General features: G+C 29.2%; 1 protein-coding gene across 3 annotated transcripts in view; it reads right to left on the bottom strand.

The window, feature by feature from the left end:
• Nucleotides 1–2,977: 2,977 nt before the first annotated feature.
• The window catches only part of LOC107447629 (sorting nexin 1), a 31,068-nt gene continuing 7,854 nt past the window's right edge, over nucleotides 2,978–26,191 (bottom strand). Inside the window, exons 1-11 of one of the 3 annotated variants that reach the window (XM_016062585.2) lie at nucleotides 23,411–23,608; nucleotides 20,279–20,327; nucleotides 16,295–16,470; nucleotides 15,625–15,865; nucleotides 13,421–13,695; nucleotides 10,396–10,428; nucleotides 8,768–8,861; nucleotides 7,555–7,760; nucleotides 4,583–4,726; nucleotides 4,345–4,497; nucleotides 2,978–3,428 (exon numbers count right to left, since the gene is read on the bottom strand). In XM_016062585.2, the coding sequence (XP_015918071.1) occupies nucleotides 3,378–3,428; nucleotides 4,345–4,497; nucleotides 4,583–4,726; nucleotides 7,555–7,760; nucleotides 8,768–8,861; nucleotides 10,396–10,428; nucleotides 13,421–13,695; nucleotides 15,625–15,865; nucleotides 16,295–16,470; nucleotides 20,279–20,327; nucleotides 23,411–23,494 (1,506 nt within the window). In that variant the 5' untranslated portion in view covers nucleotides 23,495–23,608 and the 3' untranslated portion in view covers nucleotides 2,978–3,377. Of the gene's footprint in view, nucleotides 3,429–4,344; nucleotides 4,498–4,582; nucleotides 4,727–7,554; nucleotides 7,761–8,767; nucleotides 8,862–10,395; nucleotides 10,429–13,420; nucleotides 13,696–15,624; nucleotides 15,866–16,294; nucleotides 16,471–20,278; nucleotides 20,328–23,410; nucleotides 23,609–26,191 lie in introns of those variants that run through there. The other 2 variants (XM_071181931.1, XM_016062586.2) reach the window with 2 other exon arrangements.

Here is a 26,191-nt window from a genome sequence, read left to right as displayed (position 1 = left end):
TATTGATAATTTTCAAACATATGTTTGTGATAGACGATATAAAATTTCTTACATCGCCCAGTCTTACCAGTGATGGCGGGCGATTGAATGGGACTCGAAAAGAAGCTCATATCCAAGTCTCTAAAAATTATAGGCAATGTTAACTGTTTGTTTTCTTTGATTGTGATGGTGTTGTTGATTATGAATTTTGACTGGCCTAACAGTTAATAAGGATTATTATTTGAGTGTTTTGTGACATTTAATTGAAGTAATTCATCTTAATTAAACGACTTGAAATTTGATAAGAGAACTCCTGGGTTTGACATCATGATAAAGCATCTTCTCATACTGTAGTTATTATTTGTTCATTTTTGGAAAATTATTAAGCACTAAATGCTTCTGATAAGGCAGATTTCCTTCAGCTGTGGTCCATTAATTCAATAAAAGAAAATGTGCTACTAACTCCGAATAGCATTTTTACAAAAACTATTTGGAAAAATTATTTGCAGAGTATTTTGAAAAAGATGAAGTAAAATTTAATTACTAAATAAAAATAGTTAGATTTTAAGTACTTTTTGATCATTGTAGTACACTAGATTGTGACTATGAAAAAATATGGTGGCATGCTTATAGTTAATTATCATTGATTGGTATGTACAAGATTTGATCATAATCCTAATTTATAAGGGTGTTAGTCTTTTTTTAGCGCTTTATACATTTAGGAAAAGTCAAAAAATATCTACCTTAGATATAAAATTATTTAAGTTAAATATATTAAGGGACAGCAGCCAAAAGTTTCAGAAAATAGGGAGATTTTTTTTTAAAAAATCGGTGTGTTGAAAAATAAATAAAAAATTAACTTTTAAAGTAATATAATAAATTTTCATGAATATTAATTTAAATCAAAAAAAAAAAATTTATTTCCCCTTATAGCCAATATATATTTTAAAAACTAATTAAAAATAAAATTGCTGAAAAAAAAAATTCTTTAAGTAAGACAGATATTTTACTTTCGTTGAGGCTTTAACAATATAATTATGATGCATAAGTAATTTGTATAAATAATATATTTATATAAAATTGAGCTAAGAAAATTTATCAAAAATTTATTTTTGCCAAATTTGCATTATATAAATAAAATATTCTTATAATAAAAACTATTATTTTATAAAATTTTAAAATACATTCATTTCATATATAATTTTTTTAGAGTTATTTTGGCAAGGAAATTTTTCTTTATGTAAAAAAAAAATTTGATTCAATTAATGTTCTATCATTTATTGAATTATACAATTATTATTAACCCTGTGAGAAATTTGTAGGGGGAGAAAACGCATGAATTATTTCACTTTTTGCATTTCATATATTATCAAAATATTTAAAAAATTATGAAATCCATAGTAGTAACTATCGAGAAAAATATCGACGGCGAAGTTACGCGAATCTGACTCTTCAAAAACTGGTTACTAAATGTGTGTTTTGTCTCGAGATTCGGTTGTTGCAATAAATAATATTGTATTAAAAATATTAGAATTCAAAAACTGTGTGAAAATCAATAGCAATAATTGCAACAGCAAAAAAATATCAATAGAATCATGACGATTAAAATTGAATATACAAATGCGCGATTCGAATTTCCCATATTTTCAGAAATATACTGGGATATTTTTAAAAAAATAACAATTATTGCCGAAAACACTATATGGATTTATGATACTATCGGCATAAATTCAACGCATCAAAAAGTGATTATATAAATGCGCGATTCAAATTTCTCGTGTAGAAATAATATGAACTGATAAATAACTGGAATTTTAAAAAACCCGTGGAAATCAGCACCAGCAATAAAAAATTCGAAAAACTCTTAACATTCTGTGACAATATCGGCGCAATTTTGGTACACGATTATTAATACTATCTAGAGTTTAACTTGGGTTTCAACATTTTACTAATATATTAATTGAAATCACAATCTTATTCCTCTACATGCTGTTTGATTTTATTTCTCAATCCAGTTTAACATGAATTGGCAAGCAGACACAGAAGCTGAGGCAATAAGAAGAATTCATGTTCTGCCCCCCTCCTCACATCCCATTCAAAACAAATGCATTGAAAAAACGGTGCAGTTACAATTCTTGACTCATTATTATGTTTCCTTGGCTGTCACCAGGGCCAGACTTAGCTTAATTGGGGCAAAAACAACTTTGCCCCTCCCCTGCTTCACAACTTCAGTAATGAAGGTATTTAAATTTTTCACCTCATTATACATATATAACAAGAAAATTGACTAGACCATAAAATGGTGATTAAGTCCCTCCAATTGTCAGACGAAATATCGTTCTACCCATTTTATTGATTTTCTGACGATTCTGTGTCCATCAGGCCGAATTCAATTTTCTGATTGCTAACTTTGTCGTCTTGTTGTAAAATCATATCCTTGATGACATTAGGGTGGAATTCAGCTAAATTTTCGCAATAATGATGGCTTACTTAAGCCAATCAGAAGCCTGTATTCTTGTAAACATATCGTATTTTCCGATATGTAAAAATACAGGTTTTGATGGGCCAAATTTGTCCATCGTAATTGCGAAAATTTAGCTCTAAAAAGCGATGGATTTACGAAATATAGATTTTTTGTGTTCATTCGATCATTTAATGAACATGCTAACATAAAACTGATGGATTTTACACTGTACTGAAATTTTGTTTAGGAAGAAGGAAACCTAAAACAAACTTTCTATTCGATTTGGGGCCCCCCTCTGATGTGGGGTGGGAGCAACTGCCCGTATGCCCCTGACTTTGTCAGGCTCTGGCTGTCACTATGTTCAAAGAGGGAATATCAAAAATGACGGATGATTTTTTAAAAAAAAAGTAGGAAATAACTGGGGGAAAAAAAGGAGAGGTGCTGAAATAGGTCAGTGGTTCCTGTATATATTAGTGTCTTAATTTTATTTTGTCAAAATATAAATATTTTTAATAGACATTTTACAAGAAAGACTCAGAAAATAATTAACTTTTAATCATTCTTGCACAAAAACAAACCATTACAGACGACAATCGATGTATAACATTTTTAATTGCAAATCTGTAACATTTACAATCATAACTAGTACTGTACACGTTCAAGCAATATACATTTTTATAAGAATTTATTCAAAAAAAATTAAATCCTGAGAAAAAAAAATCTATAATTTATCATGTGACTTAATTACATAAGGATTTCTCAAAAGTACAAAATGGTGGGAATGTTTTAAGTTTTGAGAAGCATTTCAAAAGCATTTTGTATAACTGGTCACTTCATATCCATCACTGGTACCAGCTAGTGATTTATCTTTTTTTATTAGTCCAGGTATAAATATTATAATAACTTTGCTTATGACTATAATTATGCACAGCATTCATGCAATCGCCTTGGCTTCTGGTACAAAGTTTTCCCAATGTTTAATAAGCTGAAAGAGTAAAATAAAATTTATATAATAATGGCAAAAATATATATTTTCAATCTGCATGAATATATTCTTAAAATGAAATAAATCTTTTACATAGAAGTAAAATTAAATAAGATAAATCTTAGATATGGATAAAATATCAAGATGAAGTTGAATTTACCTCTTTAAATAATAATACAGTTAACATCTTTTGTAACACAACGTTGAAATGAGAGACTTTGCGTTATTTAGAATTTTTTGTTATATAGGACATTTCACATATCAATATTAAAGAACTTTAATTTTTAAATAAAAATACTTTAAACCACAAAAATATCCACTTAAGTATTTATAGTTGAAGTAATCAATATTATAATAAAATTAAAATATCAATTTATGTTTGCTTTAAAAATTTGTTAAGTTAATGTGGTTTATTGAATCAGATTACAAAGATCTTCTGTATTTTGTTCCTAGATCATACTATATGATTTTTCTGTAAAATTGCACCAATATTTTAATAGCAAACTTTTTTATGCCGTTACATTTTAATCCTATATTGATATTCATAAACTTAGCTTTTTTCCAGATTAAAAAATCTTAAGAATTACTAAAAATTACAAGTGAAAAAGATTGATGATTTAACGGAAAATAGTGTACTTTCAAGCAATTAAATGAAAATATGTGATTTTTCTACAACAGCTATTTTAAAAATAGTCAGGATGCAAGCACATTGTCCCTACCTATTGAATAAAATTACTGCTTCAGAAATGTTGTTAATTACAAAATAGTTGGCCAAACTTATATCAGGGTCTGCACTAATTTTCAATGATAGTTAGGAAGCTGCAGCAGCAAAAGAAATTCTCCCATTTTTGAAATCTTAAATCCTTCTAACTGAATGAGAAAAGTGTAGAGAAACAACTAAAAATAAAATATTTACCTGCTGTTGAGTTTCTAATAATGATTCCATGTATTTCACTATGCTCACTTTGAAGTCATGAACTCTACTCTTTTCAAATCTTTCGACTTCCTTACGAATCATTTTGGAGATATTCTCAAATTCCTCCTGACCTCTCTCAGCTTTAGCTTCCCACTGAAATTACAAAGCATCATTACAGTTATATTGAACACAGGTAGTTTTTTTTAAAAAACAAACAAAAAGAGGTCGAGATAATTACTTCAATGACTTCTTCTTTTGCCTGAGGAACTTTGTCACTTTTTCCAGCCAGTTCAAGTTTAGCTTTCTGTTCTCTTTTTTTAGTTAATATTTGTTGAGCATGTTGCCAGGTTTGATAAACTTTAACTCGCTGATGGAAAACATCCTAACCATAACACAAAACACACAATTACATTTAGAAAAGATAACATTTCGTTAAAGAACGAAAATGTGAAGACATTTAAATAGTGATCCATTATATTTAATGCTACACTTAATTTTTCTCGTAAGTCACTTCTATCATACTTAAATCAGGCTGCATGTCAGACAATTTAAACTCAGACTATTTTCTAGGGTCAGACTGATGAAAACTTACAAGTCAGCCTTCTTATCTCATAAAAGGAAGAATGGGTGGTTAACTAAATATAAACAATAACAAGATGCCGACCAGTCTGTGTAGGGGGCAGGGAACTGTCCTTGCATCAGAAAGGTTCTGGGTTCGAATCCCGGGCAAGGCATGGATGTTTCTTTCCCTCTATCTGTGTTCTATGTCCTTTCTCCTTTGTGTGTGAATGTGACCCGCCCTATAAACGGGTTGTGGTAGTGTGACGTGGGCGATGCTGTTCCACCGCCGTGGCTTCGCCACAGGTGCCCACTGAGTAACGAAAAGAGAATTAGCAGTTCTGGCACTTTCTGTGGCCAATGGACAATAGCTCCAAGTGCCCGCCATTAAAAAAAAAAAAAAAAAAAAAAAAAAAAAAAAAAAAACAATAACAAGATTCCTCAAACTGGAAGAAAAATGGAAAAGTGTATTCTCCCATTTATGTTATGCTTTATGAAGGGATGTGTAAACAGGCTTGATATTCAAGGAAGTTTTATTATTGTGATTAAATTTACACGTAATTCATAAGAGTTTTCTGTCATTTACAAATTCTAACAGGTCATGAGCCTAAAACAAGTTTAATAAAATAAATATCACAGCCATAAATAAAGTGAAAGGTTTGCCATGTTTTGAATATCATTGATTATATTAGTGACACACAGTATTGCTGTTTGTTATTTTTTGGGTTGCATCATATCATGTATTCCGAATTCATTTGTTGTTCGTTCTGTTGAATTGAAAGAATGTGTTATATTGTAAACAGTAATAGTATAATTATATTGGATGGCGCATATTTTCAAGTTCAGGCATAAAAATAATTTTTATTTTACATTGGTCTACTCTGTGATATAACAAAACAATATCAGTGCCGGAAATGCAAATACTCCTGGTCTTAGCATTACTTATAACTAGAGCCCGGATTTTGATGACTTAAAAAATCTCAATTAATGCCCTTAAAAAGTGCAAAAAATGCCCTTATGAACTGCAAAAAATGCCCTTAAAAGTGCAAAAAATGCCCTTAAAATGCGAAAATTGCGCTAAAAATGCCTTATGACATGACTTAAATAGAAGTAAAAATATTGAACTAAAACAATGTTTTACTCTTTAAAATTATTATGAGTCGTTTCAAAAAATATAAAGCAATGCAATACTTGTTCTACGTTCATTAAAGTTTGACAAATATGTTTTATATCCAAAAATAACAAAAAAAAAGAAAATATATTGACTCCAAAACATTTTCATTTTGTATAGAAACTTAAATGAATATAACAACTTCCATCTCATAATATTACTAAATATCAGAATTACAGTGGATTATTAAATTTTTTTTTAATATTTTGAAATGTAAACGAGCGTCTCTTGTCTGAAAGCAAATTTTTATACCAGGAGAAGCTTCTTTCAACGTCTACTGATGTTATTGGTGCGTACTTGAAAAGGACGGTCACACTTACTGACAATTCTTCTTCAATTTGAAAAGATGTTGCTTCACCTGTTAATATCCTAGAGATTTTCTTCATTGTTTGGAAGCCAGTGTAATAATAAAAATTAGAAAAAATTTAAAAAATGCTTTAAAATGCAAAATACGCCCCAAAATTTAAAGAAAATGCCCTATAAATCTCAAAAAATGCTCTAAAGGACAAAAAATGTCTAAAAATGCAAATGTCATCAAAATCCGGGCCTTACTTATAACCAATATCTACAAAGTGTCTATTTGTATTAAATTCATTTTTTCTTTCCATGCCGTAAGCATTTTTGAAATAGGAACATTAACCACACTAAGTGGCATTGTAGGGATTTCGCAAAGTTACACATAGCTACTTTATTGTACTTATATACCACTCTATAACTAAAGTGATATGAAGGTTAAAAGAAATGACATTAATGGACATCATGTATTTAATAATTATTTATTTAGAATTATTTTAGAAACAAAAGAAATGAATGTTAAGGGTCTTACATAAATACATTACAAGTATTTTCAAGCTGAATACTCAGAAATAATGACTGATAAATTTTTGGCTTTTTATCCAGTCAGTTAATTTTAATTGAGTATATAAACGCTAAAAAAGCAAGTCAGCAATGCAATTTATATTTGGAGCAAATAATGACGGCTAAGATATAAGTAATAATTTAACAAGAGTTATTCATTTATTTATTAAGTTTTGCTGTATGCCTGCTGAACATTTCAGTTTTGATATTATAAGAACTTTATTTGTTTCAAAAATTATAAAGCTAGAAAAAGTCAACATGTTTTAAGCAATGAAAAAATAGGCGTTCATTCTCAAGACTCAGCAGACAGGAACGACTCATTCACATCCTGCAAGTCTTGAGAATGAGTGCCTATTTTTAAGGGGTCGAAACATGTCAACTTTTCCTAACTTTTTAAAGCAAATGAAGTTCTTATATTATCAAGTATATCTCTCTGCTTCAGTTTCTTGTTTTAGAGTTCTTGCACAAGCATTTTGAATATCAAAACTCTTGTTGTAAACAATAGATATAATTCTGCTCCTGAAGACAATAATTAGCAAAAACTGCACTAGAAAAAAAGTTCATAAAATATATACTTAATACTTTAGTTTTTGCTGCATAATGTATGCTAAAATAATAATTACCTTAACAGCACCAATAAGAGAAATATAATCTTTCAGCAATTCAGCCAATAAGAAAAAGTCCTGACCAGCTTGCTGACTATGGAGACTCTCAATCCTCTCCTCCACCTCAGACAGTTGGGACAGAGCACGGGACAGGGCAGTGTGCTCTTCAATATTACCCAACATCGCAGCACTTTTTGCAAAGGCTCCAGTATTTGCAGCTAATTCTAAAAAAAAAAAATTATCTTCTCAATAAATGAAAAATTATATACATACTATACAAAGATGTCTATAAAAAATAGTCGAATGGGTGTTTAAAATTTTTTAGCTGGTGCCCAATATTTTAACAAAATTAGCTAGTGCTCAATATTTTAACAGAACTATTTTTTTATACCAGAAAATCTGAATATTTGACAATTAAAATTAATGTTATACCACATACAAAAATAGAAAAACCATAGTAAAATATTATGTTCAATATTAGTATACACTTAATTTTTATAAAAACAAATGGATAAGTTTTTAAAATTTTACATGTTTCTAAATATAGCTAGAGTTGAATAAAAGAATGCATTTCAGTTCTTTATTAATATGACACCACTGGAATGAAATGATACATTAGTTGTTTCTTAAACACATGGAGCAAATTTTAAACATCTCATGATCGAATTTTATTGAAGTATTTATGCTCCTGCACATAAGTGTAATTATTAAGAAAAACAATTGCCTTAACTAAACTAATAGACACGCATAAATTGTGTTACTAGTGCAATAACTAATAAAAAAATTAAGTACTATAAAACTTTATTCTTAAAAATAAGAAAAACTGTCAAATCGAAATCTTAAATAATTGCCCAAATTTTACTCGAAGTTAAACCGGAACATATTTAATTAGAAAGGCTGGAAGATAAATGGAATCATTAGCAAGGCTTTCATAGTATTACAGTTTTAACAATGAATTAAAAGACCACTTCAAAAACTATTCATTAAATTTTTGTAACATAACATATTGACTACCTAAATTACTTATTTTCCTATATTTAAGCATAATAGTTTTTAATATTTTTTTTTCTCTTTCTTTCTAAAAATAAAAAAAAAAAATCTGATGAAAAACTTACACACTGAATTTTTTTCTAAGCAATACAGATAACATAACATTGAAAATAAGCTTTATAATTATAATGTTCTTTAAATTTATTTAGATTTTAAAAAGTAAAAAAAAGAAATAGCAAACCTTTTCTATGTAGCACCAATGATTCAACACTAGCGTGTAATTTTCTCAACTGCTGATCTAAATTTTCTATCTGATGCTGCTTCTCTTCAAACCACTGTTTAAAAAAATTAACAATTATACTGACAAATTTAATCAGCAAAATGAAAAACTTATCACCTTCAAAAACTTTTAAACTAATGACTGAATTGTAACAACACTTTGAGACAAAATCTTAATAGTTTAAGGATAATACTTCAACTATGCTATTTAATCTGTGTATTTGATAATCTATCTTTATTACCTACACTAAACAGATTGCCGTTACACAGAGAGGAAGATCAGGAGAGCCTTCCACGGTTAGCCTGATGGCAAGAGGACTCTAACCCATGATTTGTCTACCACAGAGAACATTTTTAGCATTGTGGTTGATGCAAACTGGGTGCAGAATTCGAATTAACTAGCCATTACCGGGATTCGAACCCGTGTCACCTTATTTGGAGGTTAGCACTATCCCCACATGGCCACCACGACTCCGATAATCTAACAAACCCTACTTTTTCTCAGAAAGCATGTTTGTTTTTTTAACTGGTTTAAATTTTTTACCAATTTATAATAAGAGGTTATCTTCGGAACAAATTAATTCTATTTAAGGTGCTCTCTTTAATCTAGGGGTTGCACAACCTGCAACACACAAGACCTGACACACTCAATTTGTACAGATTCTGCAATAAATCTATGTTTTTTTTCAATTGCTTTTTCAGCATTATTGCTATGGTATTACCCAAGGTTTTAAAAAAAAACAATATTTTAAATATGAGATTACGATACGCAAATTTCCAATCTCAGCAATCACTTCAAGTTTACTGATTTCATCATAAATTTAAGTGATCCTTTTTTTAGTAGTTATAACAACCAATTGTAATTTTTGCTTAAACCTTAAAAATTTTCTAAGAATTAAAATATTTAATTTGAATTAATATTACTATTAATGTATGTGCTTATTTTTTGCACTTACATGCTGTGAGAATTGCAGTTTTTTTTTTTTTTTTCAAATTAATGAGATAAAAAAAAATCCATTTTCCCCCTAATGTTTATATTTTTTTGATAATTTATATTTTGTGAAAAAGGGAATTTTTTCTTATAAAAAATATCAGTTTTGAATGAAATTTAACAATTAAAAGTAAAATTTCTGCAAATATATAACTAAATTAACTTCAACAAAGTCTGAACATGATGGCAACCCTTTATTAGTCAACCTGTTGTGTAAGTGGCCCCTCATTAACTCCTACCTTAAACCATTAAGATAAGTTTTTCAAAGCTATTGTAATAATTTAAGTACTTTTCAAACTTAATTTGCCTAATTAAATTTTGGAAAAACTTTGAAAGCACTTAAAACTTTAAAATTAGACAACTAATACAACATAAATTTTAAGAAATTAAGTGTAACAGTAATACCAAGTACTAATTAGTTACTTAATAAATAAAAGAGAATGCATAAGTTAAGAACAGGGGAAATCTTTGAGCTCTTATTCCACGATCTTCGATATCTGATCATTAGATCAAAAGTTGTTAAAAGTAATTTCAACTTCATATTGTCTACACTACATGGTAAGAAATGATTAAATTCATGCTGATAATGATAAGCCTACCTGTATAGCATACTGAGGGTTTGTAATTAAAACCTATCCTCAAGATGGAGAAGAATGCATGAAAGAAACAAGTGACAAACAATTAAAAATATTAAAATATTCATTATTAAAGAAAGAAATATCAGTAAAAGGAAATTTTTTACTGACATTCAAATTTACTTCTTAAATCTATTCTCATCTCATAATCTAATACATACAAAGTGTGTACAAAATTATCTAACTACTATTAATGAAATCAATATTTATTAAAATACATTTACATTACTCTAATTTCCTTCAAAGCAGCTTAGTTATGCTAATGCAAACTTTTTGCTACAGTAGCAAAAAATTGCAGAAATCCTCTAATGGTATGGCATGAAAAAAGGGAGTTACAGTTAAACAGCTTTAAAATGATTACCAGATTACTTTTTCTGTGTAATGCCTACAGACGCCAATCTAGGAGTCCTTGCATCCCATAATGTTTAGAGTGGCAGTAAAATACCAGTTAAAATAATCTAAATGTTAAATTTTGTCAATCCAATTCACACGCCATATATATTAGTTTAAATTGATTAGACAATGATGGTTAAACTCATTGTAAATCAAATTTATTAAATTTAAATTGTAAAACTGTTACCACCTTAACTAGTAGGAAAGAAATTCCTGTTTCAATGGGAGAAGTCAGCATGTATGTAAGGTATGGCACCAAGGACCTATCACTGAACTTAATACACTCAACTTACCAATTGACATTCATCTCCCAAATTCTCATCCTACCAATTTTAAAGTGAAAATCAAGAAGAAATACTCTAAATTCAGTGGCATGACAGCCAAAAGATGGCCAAGGCCTATTGTGCCCATCTCAATTTTCTTGATCTAGGGCTCTGGGGTGCAGAAGCAGATGATCCAGTTGGGAGGTCAGCCTAACACGAAACGTCCAGTGTTTAATCCCCAAGCATGCTCGATACTCATTTTATCCAACCACTGAAGGGTCGAAAGGCTGATACGAACTTTGCCCAGTCCGAAGATCCAACATAAGACCTGTGGCACGAGAGAGTAAAGCACTACCACTCAGCCACTGGGTGTCAAATAAATACTCTATCATCAGAATAATCATGGCTCGAACTTTGAGTATCTTCGGAACTATTATCTGCACCCATAATATTCCAACACAGCAGAAAATTAACTACATCAAATAATGGTGTATTACGCTGATGATATTGCTGTTATCTAAAATTAAGATGTCCTAACAGAGCTATCCAAACACTTATATTATCTGCACTTATTAATTTTATTTTATAACCGTCGTTGAACAGCCGACCCAATTAAAGACAAAACAGGAATAGACTCAGTAAGGTTGAAAGTAAGGTGAAGACAGGTTAAAAATAAGTAGTCATAAACCCATAAAGGTTTATGACTACTTATTTTCAACTCTGTAGCCTTTAATTTTGAGCCCAATCCAGAAGACAAGGGAACTCCTGGATCAAGTATTGAGAGAAATTTGTCTTTTGGGAGAACATTTTGATGGAACTAATCCGCATTTGCGTTACATAGAGACGAAAACCTCCAGTTAGCTTGACAGCAAGGGGAATCTAACCCCCATGATCCGTCTACCACTGAGGATATTTTACGTCAGCACTGTGGTTAGTGCAAGCCGGATGCAGAATTCGTATCGACCAGCCATCGCCGGGATCGAATCCCAGTTCATCTCATTGGAAAGCGAACGCTGCATCCCCTTAGTCATTGCAGCTCTACACTTATTAATTAGCATATTTGAGGTCCCTCCCTCAAGTCATTAATATTGAGTCTTAGAACGTGAAAATCATTACATTGAAAGTTGTTCAAGGTAGCCCATTTTTTTTTGGCACATTATACATAATGTAAATACCATTAATCCATTCTCATTTTGCTAACTATTCATATGTTTTGAACCGACATCTCTCTGTGCACCAATGTAGTCAGTTTAAGAAACACAAGAGATTGTTGTCTCATAACATATGTAACACGGTGCCTGTTGTGTTGTCCTAAAACAATTAATTCTGTTGATAACTGCCAATTAAGATTTTCCCAAGCTTTAGACCAAATTTTGTCCCAACTTTTTAACAGTGTGGTGATGACTCAGTGCTGTTATGGTCATGAAGAAAAAAATTATGTTTGGACACTCTTTTAATCAATTTCTTAAAAAAAAAACTTTCAAACTCATATAATGTAAAAACATCTTTATTAAAAAATAAAATTTAATAAAAAAACGAGGAAGTAATGTGAAAAAAAGTAGTATTTTCTCTAAAAAAAGATTAATGGAGAAAATCTATTTACACTTAAAAGCAAAATCTAATGTCTACCTACCAAAAGTAATTTTTACAAACACCAAATAATATTAATCACTTCAAACTTAAACATCGACTTAAAAAGAAAGCATTGATATTAAACTACTCTAATCTATAAAAAGTGAATAATAGTGTAATATTTTATTCTGTAGAAAAAGCTTTTATTTGCAAATTACATGAGTTTTTAAATAATTAATAGAATCAATAAACATCAATTCTGCTACTTTAAATATGAGCATGCAGGGAAAATTTCAAACCGATTTTACAAATTTAAAACTGTTCATAGACAAAATTTTGTCAGAAGTAAATTATTATATAGTTCCTATGTTCATTATATTTAACAAACCGGAATTGAATTTTAAATGAAATGATAAAGATATGAATGAGATTTTTTTTAATTAAGAAATTTGAATTAAAACAAAAAATCCTACCGCATTTGATAAATATCAAACAGGTGAAGGGTCCCTTAATTAATATATTTTCTAAATTACTCCCCTAAAAATGAATGTATTTTCATTTTTTAAAATAACTCAGTACTGCAAATTTTAATTACAAATCCAGCTAAATAAGACTATAGAAAAAAGTCTAAAATACTCCGACGATTATACAATGTAATTACATGTACAAAAAAGTAAATTTGATGATCATAACAAGATAAATTAAGACTGAAAATTACACAAATATATATCTCTAGGTACATATAAAATCGTGAAACTTACAGGATCAGATTCATCCATTTTGAAAGTCATCTTATTGACAGAATCCCCAACTCTATTGAACAATCTGAGCACGCCCGCTCCACTCAAGGCAGATGTACTCTTCGCTTTAGGTAGGTCTACATCCATTTCTAGAAATTCTCTGAAGTCTGGATCCATCCTTAGGACAGGGTGCTCTGCTGTACGGTTTAGATAACGCTCGAGAGCTATGCGTCTCTTTTCCACAAACTCTGCAGACGAGACTGTATCGTCTTTTGACATCTTGATTTTGGTCATACCTGAAATAGGGTTAAAAAATCCATTGATATGCGCCATGTTCATGAGCGTACATTTGTACAAGTTGTGTTACATAGTGCCATTGGACTGCCCACCAATTAGCTTTACTTTTGAAATGTAAACAACAGACTTTTGGAAAAATACAATGCCTAGTTCATGTGACAGCTTAACTCCTTATTTAATCATTTTTTATTCATATTTTAAATAAACATGCGAGAAAAATATACTATAACTTCCTATTTTGCACAACAGCCCAGAGTAGGCCAAGGCCTTCTATTAAAGATTCCTTCCTGTAAGGCAACCTACTTTTTGACCTGGATATCCAGTCTCTTACCTTGGCCACTCTAAAATCTGATTTCAATTAAAATTTTAAATTACAATATTCATTTTATTTTGAAAACTAAAGAAACATTCTTACTCTATATTTAACAGTATGCCTAAATAGCAGCAATCAGGTTTATAAAATGCATAGTTAATAAGAATTTTCATTTAAATGAAAAAATTGCAATATAAAATATAGTTAGCAAAACATTTTCTAATTTCCATTCCAAAATGGTTTTTTTTCCCCACTAAATTGTTTGGTTTAAAAATAAATTAAAATTGAATATAAATCTGTTTTTCTTTACCTTTTTTTTATTATTTCTCTTTAATTGATATAAATTTTATGCTCCTCATGTTTTTTAAAAAAAAAAAAAATAAATAAATGCTGCATTGTGAATGTGCTGACAACAATCAGTGCAGAATTGCACATTAATCAAAAATTCGGACACTCCTTACTTTAACGATAAAGGCCACACAGTGAAGAAGTAACATGACGAACATCGAAAGGGTAACACATAAACAAAACGTGATATGTGAACGATTAAAAAAATCAGCAGTTGGAAACAAACATTACGCACAAGTATTAACACTGAACTACTAGTAACACCTCTAGTTAAACTAATTTGCTTAATGACAATTCCAACACACCTCGTTAAAAAGTAAACTATTATAATTACATCTGATTTAAAAAACATGGAAATTTTAAACCATGATGCAAAAAGCCAGTAATTACAATACTGGCTTTTTGCATCCAGCACCAGAAAAAGCCAGTAATTACAATGGATTTATTTACTGTATACCAAGAACTGGTTTTCAGCTGGTATGGAATAAATATTAAAATACATTTTAGAAAACAATTGACAATCTTGACAGAGTTATCACTAGGAATAAAAAACGGTAGGGTGAAGAAAAAGGCCCTCACCACCTTTAAATTCAATCAAAATGTGCAATATTATGAAATAACTTAATTTGATCTTCACTTTTTAAACTATCCTCTACTATTTTATGCGTATACTTCACAAAGTAATTCTCATTCAGTAACAAAATAAGCAAAAAATTTCAACCTTCTGAAAAATAATTAAAGGCAAGCTAAAAAAGAATCTCTGAATGTAAATTTTCTTTTAAAAAAAAAAAAAGTAAACTAAAAAAAAAGAAAGAAAAAAAAAGGATAAATTGATAAACAACTTGAAAGCTTCTTTATATTTTAAAACTGAAAATTAAGAGAAGATAAACATTTGAAGGTGCATTTTTAGATAAAAGGCATTTTAAAAAAAGATAAAATTTAAAAATCACCAAAAAACTCAATATACCCCCCAAATAAAAGATCTCTGAGGCCATATATTTTGCAAATTTTAACTATAGGACCAGACAACATAAGAAAAATCTTACTAAAATTAAAGATAAAGGAATGAAATTCAAAATTAAATAAATATCAGTGACTAAATAAATCAGAAGTGGACTTCTCATTAAAACAGATCATTAAACATGATTGTGTAGCATTTATTATAATACAGATTTATTACTCCATATCAAGTACAGGTTTTCAGAATAAATATTAAAATAAATTTTATGAAACAATTGCTATATCTTTATAAATAGAAATGCTTTACCAATGACATCCTTCTCTGGTGCTGGCGGTACAATTCTTCCCAAGTGTAAATGTTTCTCTACCAACTTATCATGAAGGCCAAGGAAATCACTGAATCTCCTAGAGACGGAGAAATTTTTCTTCTTGTAATAGGGCAGGTTGGTTTTGGTTGAAACTTTGTAAACAACGTATGCACCCATTCCATCACCAATCTTTTGGGGATCAGAAATACCTATTTCAAGAAATTGATCATTCTCTTCTTGCTAGAAATAAAAATACAATTTAACTATCGTTTGAGTGTTTCCATTTTATTTTAAAGCCACAATTTCACTGAGCAATTTTAAGCATTAATTTTTAACATTTAAATGGTTAAAAATTGATGTTAAAAACATCAACAAAAAATTTTTAACTAACTAATTTCACGAGTTTAAAATATTCCAATAACAAAGACATTAAGTAACATTTAAGTTTTGGAGAATGAAAACTAAAGCACTAATTAATCCAAAAAAATTTTACTTTTTCTTTCTACTAAACAACTTCTTTTAATTTTGTAACCATTTAATATAAAATTTAAACAAATTAACTCATGAAAAAAAAGGTAAAAGTCCAAGAATAAATTGCACAAATCATTAAAATTTAAAAATTAATGGTAGTCAAATATCTTAAAGTTAAGAAGCCAATAGTTTATGAACCTCTTCTGCACTCTTCTTAGTTTGCGGCTGGGGTGGTTCAGATATCTTCATTTCAGCAGGAGAAGAAACTGGACTGGGTTTGGTGAATTCTTCCTCAGGGGTGCAGAATTCTAACTTTGACGGTGTCTGTTGAGGTACAAAAGAATCATCTTCTAGGCTAACTTCTTCCCCACCACCTGAAATTAATTTTCAATTCAGACTTAAAACAACTTTCTAAAATACAAAAAATAAAAGTATCAGCAATGAATGAAATTTTGCCAGTCTATAGAATTACAAAATACTTTTAGACAAAGTACGAAATGTAAGAATAATTTGCCTACTGATTGCATAAAAATTTGACTTTAGTCATTTTAAAAAGTTTACAAAATATTAATCATTTTATACTTTGATGGGCATTGACTAGTTATCTTAATGAATGCTGAATTTATTACATTGATGGTAACATATTTATGCTATTTTGGTACTTAGGGATTATCTCATTTACGACAAACACGATACTAGGATCCCCAAAAGGTAGCTTCTGAATCAATGACCGCAAATTTTATATCGCGCCGCCAACACTGCCGAACTACCCGAAAACACTTGGATTCATATTTAAATGAATTTATGTGGCAGCGACTGTACAAGGATAATGACTTGTTTGCGCTTTAAAAGCTATCAAGGATTTTTGGGAGCCGAAATGAATTTAAATAATATATATGGTTTGAGTCAAGAATAATTCAATGAGTAATTATTAAAAAAATAGGTTTTTACTTTGTTTTCTTTTTATTATATATTTTTACACTTACATTTTTTTGTTATTTTATTATTATCATTTGATAAATTTAAGGTGTTTAGAATGTTCATTTGGGAAATCGCTTTTCATTCTGATGACGGATTTGTGAATTTTAAGGAGCATTGATAGGTTGATGGGATAATCCTAAATTATCACTATGGGGCCGTTCAAAAAGTACATACACAAAAATAGAGAAATTTTAACCCCCTCCCCCTTCATATATTACCGTACATACGGTCTTATTCCCCCCCTTAGAGTACGTACATTTTATTAGTCTACCCCCCCCCCTTCTTCATAAAAATTAAAATAATTATGTTTTAAATAAAATTAAATATTTATTTAAATAATTTATTCATTTAAATTATTTAAACAATAACACCCAACTTTATTTTTGAATCAATAAAAAAAACTATCTTATCTGATCAACGTAATAATTTCCTACAATCAATACAATTAATCTACAGTATTTTCCCAAGGACATTCCAAATGCTTCTCGAGAGACACCAATTCAGCGTTACCCTTGTCTGCGACTGATGAAAAATTTAGATTATCCTCATCTTCGATCCACTCTGCATCATCTTCGTTTTCCTGGTTTCGGAAGATAAACTAGTTTTTGAGAACTGATTTACTCATTCTAACAAGTGGTCGCCGTGTGAAAAAAAAATACAAGAACAAACATATGTATAATACATGTGTAGGAAAAAGTCAAATTTAAATTTGGTGTATGCTTATAATGTACGTACTTTGTATAATACCTCCCCCCTCCCCATTGTACAAAACCGTACAAAATAGCAAATCCCTTTCGGGATGTACATACTTTTTGAACGGCCCCTAGTTTTAAGTTCTCTGAAACAATTTAAAACTTCTATGAACAATCCCAAGAAATCAATTGCAACTAACAGTAATTACAACTGCTAACTAATTTGAAAAATTCAAACTAACACAACCCTATGAATAATTTAGCATGTATGCATAAATTTTGAGGGTCAAATGTATTACTAATGACTCAAACTTTGTACCTTATGACACATCACCATTATTATACAAAGTTAATGAATCATTATGACTCAACTTTTAACACCACTATAAAACTCCAAGGCCTTTTTTTTTTTTAGTTTTCATGCATTAAATTCCTTTGTTTAGTTTTCGATATTTCACCACAAATTAACAGAACAGTATGAATTCATTTTTGAGGTTACTAATAATTATAAAATACACACACAGGAAAAAATAACTATGCAATCTATACAGTAACAGGCTTAATATGTCAGAATAGAAAAATTCATATGAGAAAAAAAGATTTTATGAATTTCTATACATTTAATGAGTCAGAGAAATTTTGCATTTTTACATAAGATTTGAATTGGGTCAATTCCGGTGAAATATGCATGCATCCATGAAAAAATATCAAACTTACATGAATGAAAATAGAGATTTTGTAAAAATTCATAAGTAAACGACACTAAAGTACTGGAATATCTTAACTTTGACAACAAAATTAAAACAAACATTTACAATGGGCTTGGATATTATGGAATTTAATACTCTTCCAGCTCAATTGCATAATTAAAATAAATTTATTCTATATTTTAAAAATAACGAAAAAATATTTCGTTTCTTATGCATCTACAACAATTAGACAATTGGTTTTTGTTTAATTTATAATTGTGTAATGTATTTAATTGTATGATGTTACAGTCAATAGATGTTACATCACAATTCATTGTAATATTTTGTAATAACGGACCCACGATTTTAATTTGTGTCATTTTTCTTGTTCTATCTGCAACACATTCATGTTAATTCAAAGGTAGGCTTAAACAGAAAACATTCAACAGCTATGAACAGTGTGCTTATAGCTTTGTAAAACCATACCAAAACGTAAAGATAGGTTTGATTTTTTTTAAAAAGAAAGAAAAGAAAAAACAACTATGTGCAGTTGCTTCAAATCTTACAAATGGGAACGTTAAAGAACCTAAAATAAATTAGCAACTTTCCCTATTACATACCTACCAACATCGGAGAAATAAAGGAGATTTTACTAGCGATATTTTTTAGGCTAAAAGTAAAGTTTTGATACATCATGCATAGTCATGCAAGTCAAAAAGAGAATAATTAATAAATTTATATTAGAAAGGAAAATTAGTGAATTGACGCAAAAAAAATTTTATTATTATTTGTTATTTGGCTCAGTACTTTTTTTAATGAAATGATTAAGAAAAATTAAATAATTTTAGAATCTAAATACAATGTGTATTGAAGCTAAATATTTTTGTCAGAAATAAATTATTACAGGGTCCCTACATTCATAATATTTAACAAATCTGAGATAATTGGGTATACTATAGCCTACGTCACAGATCGTGTTATTCCTACTAAATTTAACTAGTAAACAGCCTTTTCTGCGAACCTGATTTCTAGCAACAAGTAAAAGCATCAAACGAAGTGTCTTGTTATAAGTCGCTACTCACCAGGTTGGAATTGTATTAGTCTAGTTCCTTTGGAAATAATTTATATTGTTGTTTTACCGAAGTTTATGAATTTAGTAAGCATATTTAAAACTCAGTTTATTAATTAAACTAAAAGGTAAATGTTATTCCTAGTAAGTGGAAGTAGTTGTGCTTTTTTCATATTATACCTAATTGAATTTTTTATTTCAATTGTTTGCAAATAAAGTCATTAAAAGATGAATTAAAGTTTCTTGGAATGTCAAATCCAGATTTTTTTCTACATAACTAAACTTAAAAGCCCCTCACTTCATACTTTTTTAAAATCTTGCCTCTAAATATTATTGAGTTCTCATAAAACACCTTAAAAGTACTGAAACTTTAAAAAGTAATTATACAATAATTAATAAAGAGATAAGCAAAAAAATGAATAATTTAAAGTACGATTAAAATTTACAAAAAGTTTAGGCAGTTGGTGGAAGGTCCCTCTGGTAAAACTATTACGCTTAAAATTCTCAACGAATCCTTACATTTAAATTATGAGGTGATGAAGCGTTAGGATTCTTGACAGCTCAGAAGACCCACATGAAAATACATAATTAGTGAATGACCCCCCAAGTCAAGTTTTAAATATATATTTGAGCTTCTCTGTGGTATTTAATGAATTGACCTTTCTAGTTTGAGACATTTTGTAATATTTTTAACTTCATGCTTATCATTTCCAGATTGGCATAAATATCAATATGAAAACAATTAACTTACCACTCATGAGATCGTCAATACCATTTCTCTCCATTTCTTTATTTTGAGTCTATTAGAATAAAAATTCAAAAATATTAATGCTGAATTGAGAAAAAAAAAAATTTGATGCGTAAGAGAAAATTTCAGAAAAATCAAAATATCTATTTATGTTTTGAAAATAACGAAGGGTTTGAAAATTAAAGAGCAAAACTTAAATAAATAAATAAAAAAAAATTGTTAGATTGTTGCCTGGTTAAGCATTCAACTATTTAATCTAATGCTCTTTATAAAATGTTGAATTTGTTGTCATTTAAAGATTGGCTGCATTTGAAATTTTTAGGGTTCAACTTAAATGGTATTAATTTTAAAAAAAATAAATTTAGAATTTAATTTATTTCATTGTTACTATAACGAACAAAATATCAATATTTCATTAGACCTGACAGTCAATTTTAATAGGAAAAAAAACAATAATTTAAAATTAGTAATAATTAAAAATAGTTCAAAACGAATATCAGAAAAGTTTTTCATTAAAATAAAATACTTGGAATAAGAATTGAATAATGAAAAAAAAATAGCTCAAAAAGAATAATAATCAAGTATAACTAACATTTTTTAATTAATTCTTATATTTCCTACTATTTTAAACAGGCACTTAGCTGGGGAAAGGGTAAAACTTCAATCAAAAAGGTACTATTTAATCATAAGCAGGTGGAGTTACTGATTTAATAAATTTAATATCAATTAACTTCCTTAATTGTTTTATTCATATACAATTAACATTTAATAACACATTTAATTTAAAACAAATAAATTGTCAATAAAAACATTTTACTGTATCAAAACTCCATATATTTTTTGTAAGATGAATGATAAATTAATATCAAAATCTCCTTTATCAAACACAGAATTAATTTTTTTTTTCCTTGGTTAATTTTATTATTTTTTTTTATTCAATTAAAAGTTAAATTGGAACACAGTTAAATTGGAAAATTTTCATCTAATGGAATGCAGATCTACTTAGAAATCGCTTTATGAATAAGACTATCGTAGAATGTAACAAATGAAAAAAATTCAGAAAAAAAAACATTTTTTTACAACATAAATAAAAAATATACATATCATTACCAATTTAATCTAAATTCTTGCTATAAACACAACCAATAAAGCAAAATTTAAGATTAAATAAACAGAAAATAATAGCTACAACAAACTACACATTTGAATCACAAAATTACAGAGATTATATGGCATTTGGGAACATTCTATAGAACTAAAAATCCGGCTTGTAACAGTCACTTGAAACAATAGAAACTTTATTGGCACCGACCACCATTTGAAATTTCAGCATTCGAGCTAGTCAAAAAATATAAAATTAAGATAAATTTTACTTACTAACAACAGTAAACTATTTAAAACCATATTTGCAACAAACAAAGTTCCAGTAGAGATAAAAGAACTCTAGCTGGTCAAAAAGAGGTGGTGCTTTGAATGATAAAATCACCATGGCGATAAAGTGATAATATTTGCTTGATAGTCAGAAAACAAATTGAAACTTTCAACGTAATATACAGTCATTTCATAAAGTACAGTCTTCTAAAATTAAATTTCAATATCCACCCACGCAGGCACAAAAGCTAAGTAGTAAAAATGTAATAAGAATAATGTGTATGTCATTGATTTCAAATTGAGGTAACGTCAAAATAACCTAGCCTGCTTTCTGTTAGCTTTTTTTTTCTTAATTAATACCAAAAAATATTTTCCTATTTTAAATTTTTCATGAAGACAATAAGTTTGAGTTACAAAAAGTGCAAAATTTATTTTCAAGTTAAAACATGTACAAATATTTAGCATCGATAACCTCCTTATTTATTTCTTTTGTCTGCGATATTTTTACCATGATTACATTGCAAATAGAAGACTAAAAACTATTTCATCTAAAATGATGTATCATAAAAGGCCTGAATAATAAATACAAATCTAAATTATCCTGCCATTATTGCAAATACACGAGTAGTTTTAAAGAACAAAAACAACGCTACTATAGCTCGATGTGAGCTGTGATGGCTCAGGGGGTAGAGCTTTCACCTTCCAATGAGGTACACAGGGTTCGACTCTCAACGACAGCTGGTCGATACGAATTCCGCATTGGGCTTGTACCAAGCAAAGTGCTAACGTAAAATATCCTCAGTGCTAGGCGGATCATTGGTTAGATTCCCCTTGCCGTAGAAGATTTCGGTTGTTTTTCTCCTCATGTAACGCAAACTGTTTCATAAGTCCTTTACAAAGGCAAATTTCTGCCAATACTTGATCCAAGAGTTCCCTATTCTTCTGGATTTGGGATCAAAATTACAACGCTACAGAGTAGAACATTATTTGTCTTAAAATCAAAAAATTGGGTAGACTGTTCAATGAACGGTTATATCATAAAATAGCTTAATATTTTCACTTCAATTTAACCACATTTTCTGCTAAAAATAATAATGAAATATATTGTACTAAAAAGGAAACAGTGCAATAAAATTCAATCTAAAGAATTTGCACACTAAACTTCTATTAAAATTTTATTTTTAAGTGAAATAATACTACCTATGTAACTTATTTGTAATTCGAATATTAACACCAAAACTTATCACCCTCACAGATAGATGAATAAAATTATGCACAACAATAACACGGGTAGTGGAGAAAGAAAGATATTGAGAGAAAATTAAGTGTCTTTTGAAGAAAACACAAAAATGCAATTAGAAATAAACTGCACATGTAACTTCGATGAGCATTTCATATTAAAATGAATGAAAAAAACATAAAGTAAATGCTAAGAAACAAGACTATTATTCATTCCACACAGGATTACTTTCTTAGGGGATTAAAACTTCTTTACTCTTCATAAAAATTAGAATTCGGTAAAACACCCACTTATAGTTCGATAAAATAATTTCTGGAAAATTTTTAAGATTAAGGAAACAAAATTTTTTTAAGGAATTACAATCTAATTTCTATCAGTTTGACAATCTTTCAAAAGAAATAAAATAGGAGGAACAATTCATCCACTTGAAATTTCGCTCTTTATTGATTACGTCAACATTAGTAAAAGCTAAATATCTTTTCAAAATGTTCCTAATTGATGTAAAATCAAATTCTTTTTCTTACTTCAACAGCTGATTTGAAGATATCTTCGCTTTCACCGTCAGGTATGCAGTCTTCGTAAGGAGGTGGTTCCCGAGAATCAGCCATGTTTACAAATTTGCGGCTATTTTACTTTTTATTTATTCAAATATCAGTTAAAGAGAGACAATAACAAAATTTCTGACACACGCAAGTATAGAGCTATCAGCTGTCACTTTAAACGCCACTAGTGGCGGTAGTGTCGATTGCAGTTTTACACATTTGCGATTGCAGCGCTCGAGAGCGCTATTGATTGAAAAGAGGCTATTTTCACTGCATTCGATCAAATGTCTTAGACAGGAACGAACTCACGGTTTTAAATTTACCCCGCCGCCTTCAGATTCATCTCAGAATCGCTTGATCCTCCCTCAAAACTTGTCACTAATAATGCATAAAGATTATAGGGAAGAAATAAACTAACTACCTTCATAAGTTCATTGGCGGATACTGGACAACTAATTAACTTTTTGTTTCGTAACATAGCTGAGTTAACTGCCTGCGGCATTTTCATCTCACTGGTTTCAAGTCTGAAAATGGTTTCTATCAACAGGATAGAGTTTTTTTCTTCCTTTTTTGTAATTCAAAAATGATTTTTTTTGTTCTGATAATTATTTTTAAAAGAGCAAACAAGTGTATCATGTATGGACACAATCTTGTAAGTTCTGTATAAACTTGAACATTCAATAAAACAATAAACGGAACTAAAAATATCATTTTGAAAAAAATAATAATAATAAAATTAGCTTTCCGAAAAAAAATTACCTTCTGATTTGAAATATCCACAGCCGAATTAGAAAAAAAAATCAAGTACCTTTAGAAATGCAGGAAAAACTTTGTTTCTCAGTGTTGTAGCTTTAATCTTTAAAGTACGGTCTTAATAGTCAAATAAAGAGAGATGCGAAAATTTTGGACCTCTTAATGATAATTTTTAGTTTTGTTTACTTCAACTTGTTTCTGGAAATATTTAAGTGAATCAAACAATTTCTGTTCTTAATAATTAAATTTACCCCAAAAAAATTTAATCAGAAAATTAAATTTTCTACTATTATTATTATTTTGTTGAAAAATAGTTTAAAAATTTCAAATGGCAAAATAAAAATTTTAAGGAAATCAACTAAATAGGCTCTGAGTAACGAATTTCGAAAAAATAAAAAATTTAAATTTTCACTGTTCTGAATCTGCTCGAATTTCAAATTTGTCATTTAGAATTTCATAGATAAAAATAATATAAAAATTTGAAACTTGTCAATTCAAAATATTTACAACCGTTATTTAATTAAAAGCTATAAACTTAGAAAATATTAATTATTTTCTGCAATTATGTAGTTATCTTCCGATTAATACGTTTCATAATTGTGAGCAAAAAGTTTTTTTTCTTCTTTGGCGGGGGGTGATATCATGTTTTCAAATGGTCAATAATATGAATTGTTCAAACAAAAAAAAAGAAAAGAATAATAAGAATTCTTTCCCCGAGAGCTTTATGGTTCTTGACCATGTATAAACAATGAGAACAAAGAAAAGTCTAATACAGAGAAAATGATGAAGACTAGTGAAACAGTATTGACTGCGGAAGAATTTCCCGAGGAAAAATAGTTCTTTTCAACTCCGATTTTTAAATTTTATTCTTTCTTAACATCAAACATGGTAAATTTGTTTTGAAATTTTATGGGGACGTAAATAAGTGCTCATGACATTTGTGTTTGTTTTTATTTTTACAATTTCTATCATGTGCATGCTCTTCAATATTCTCAAACCTTAAAATTCGTTTTTCTCTGAATCAGCTTTCATAGACATAAACCGTTTTCCCCCTTAAATATATATATATATATATATATATATATGTTACCAGCAAAGTAAAAAATACATCTCCGATTCGTCAAAATGTCACTCAAAAATGACGAATTCAAAACGTTATCCGATTTTATATTAATTTATTCGTGGATATAATTACGTTTATTCGATATTTTAATACTTACTGACGATAGATTAGAAGAAACATCAGTGTTTGGAGTATCGGGCAAATATATACCGGGCAATGGCACTTGACCTTAAAAAAACATCAGTGTAGGGTATACCGGGCAAATGAATACCGGGCAGTGGCACTAGACCTAGTATATATTTCGGACATTTACCAAAGGTGTAGTCATACTAGGTCTAGTTAAATGCCACTACCCGGTATACATTTCTACCCGGTATACATTTGCCCGGTATATCCTACACTGATGTTTTTTATAAGGCTAACTGCCACATGTATATATATATATACGTGTGCTTAAACTATTATTATCTTTTGTCATGGTAGTTGAAAAATATTTTTAAGACACATACGTGTTAAAACATAAATGTTGCTTCCAATAAAAAAAAAAATGCTTCTTCAACGACCGTACTTGTTGGTACCAATGAAATAAACATAAGATTATAAAGCATTTTATTGAAATCTGGTAAAATTTGGACGAAAGAGCTGAGCTCTCAATTCGCGATCGCAACGAACTATAGGGGGCGTTGTTGTATGAGACGCATACCTGCGATTTCTATATGAACCGTCATTCAGTTACTCTGGAGACGTCGTTAATGTAGCGTGTAGCATTGCAACGTTCCTTCTTTAATGTGGCTTATTAAATTTAAAAAAGAAAAATGCTTGATCTTCTTTCTTGTACAACCGAAAACAAAATGGTATCTCTTTTTATTAGAGAAGGAATAAGGGTCTCGATTTGAGTTAAATCTACGATTTGAATTAGTTTCGTTTCTGATATTCTTATAAGAGTT

Source organism: Parasteatoda tepidariorum, chromosome 6, assembly GCF_043381705.1.
Source record: "Parasteatoda tepidariorum isolate YZ-2023 chromosome 6, CAS_Ptep_4.0, whole genome shotgun sequence".
Classification (NCBI taxonomy): domain Eukaryota; kingdom Metazoa; phylum Arthropoda; class Arachnida; order Araneae; family Theridiidae; genus Parasteatoda; species Parasteatoda tepidariorum.
Note: the sequence above shows the minus strand (reverse complement) of the source record. Positions and strands in the feature narration are given on the sequence as shown.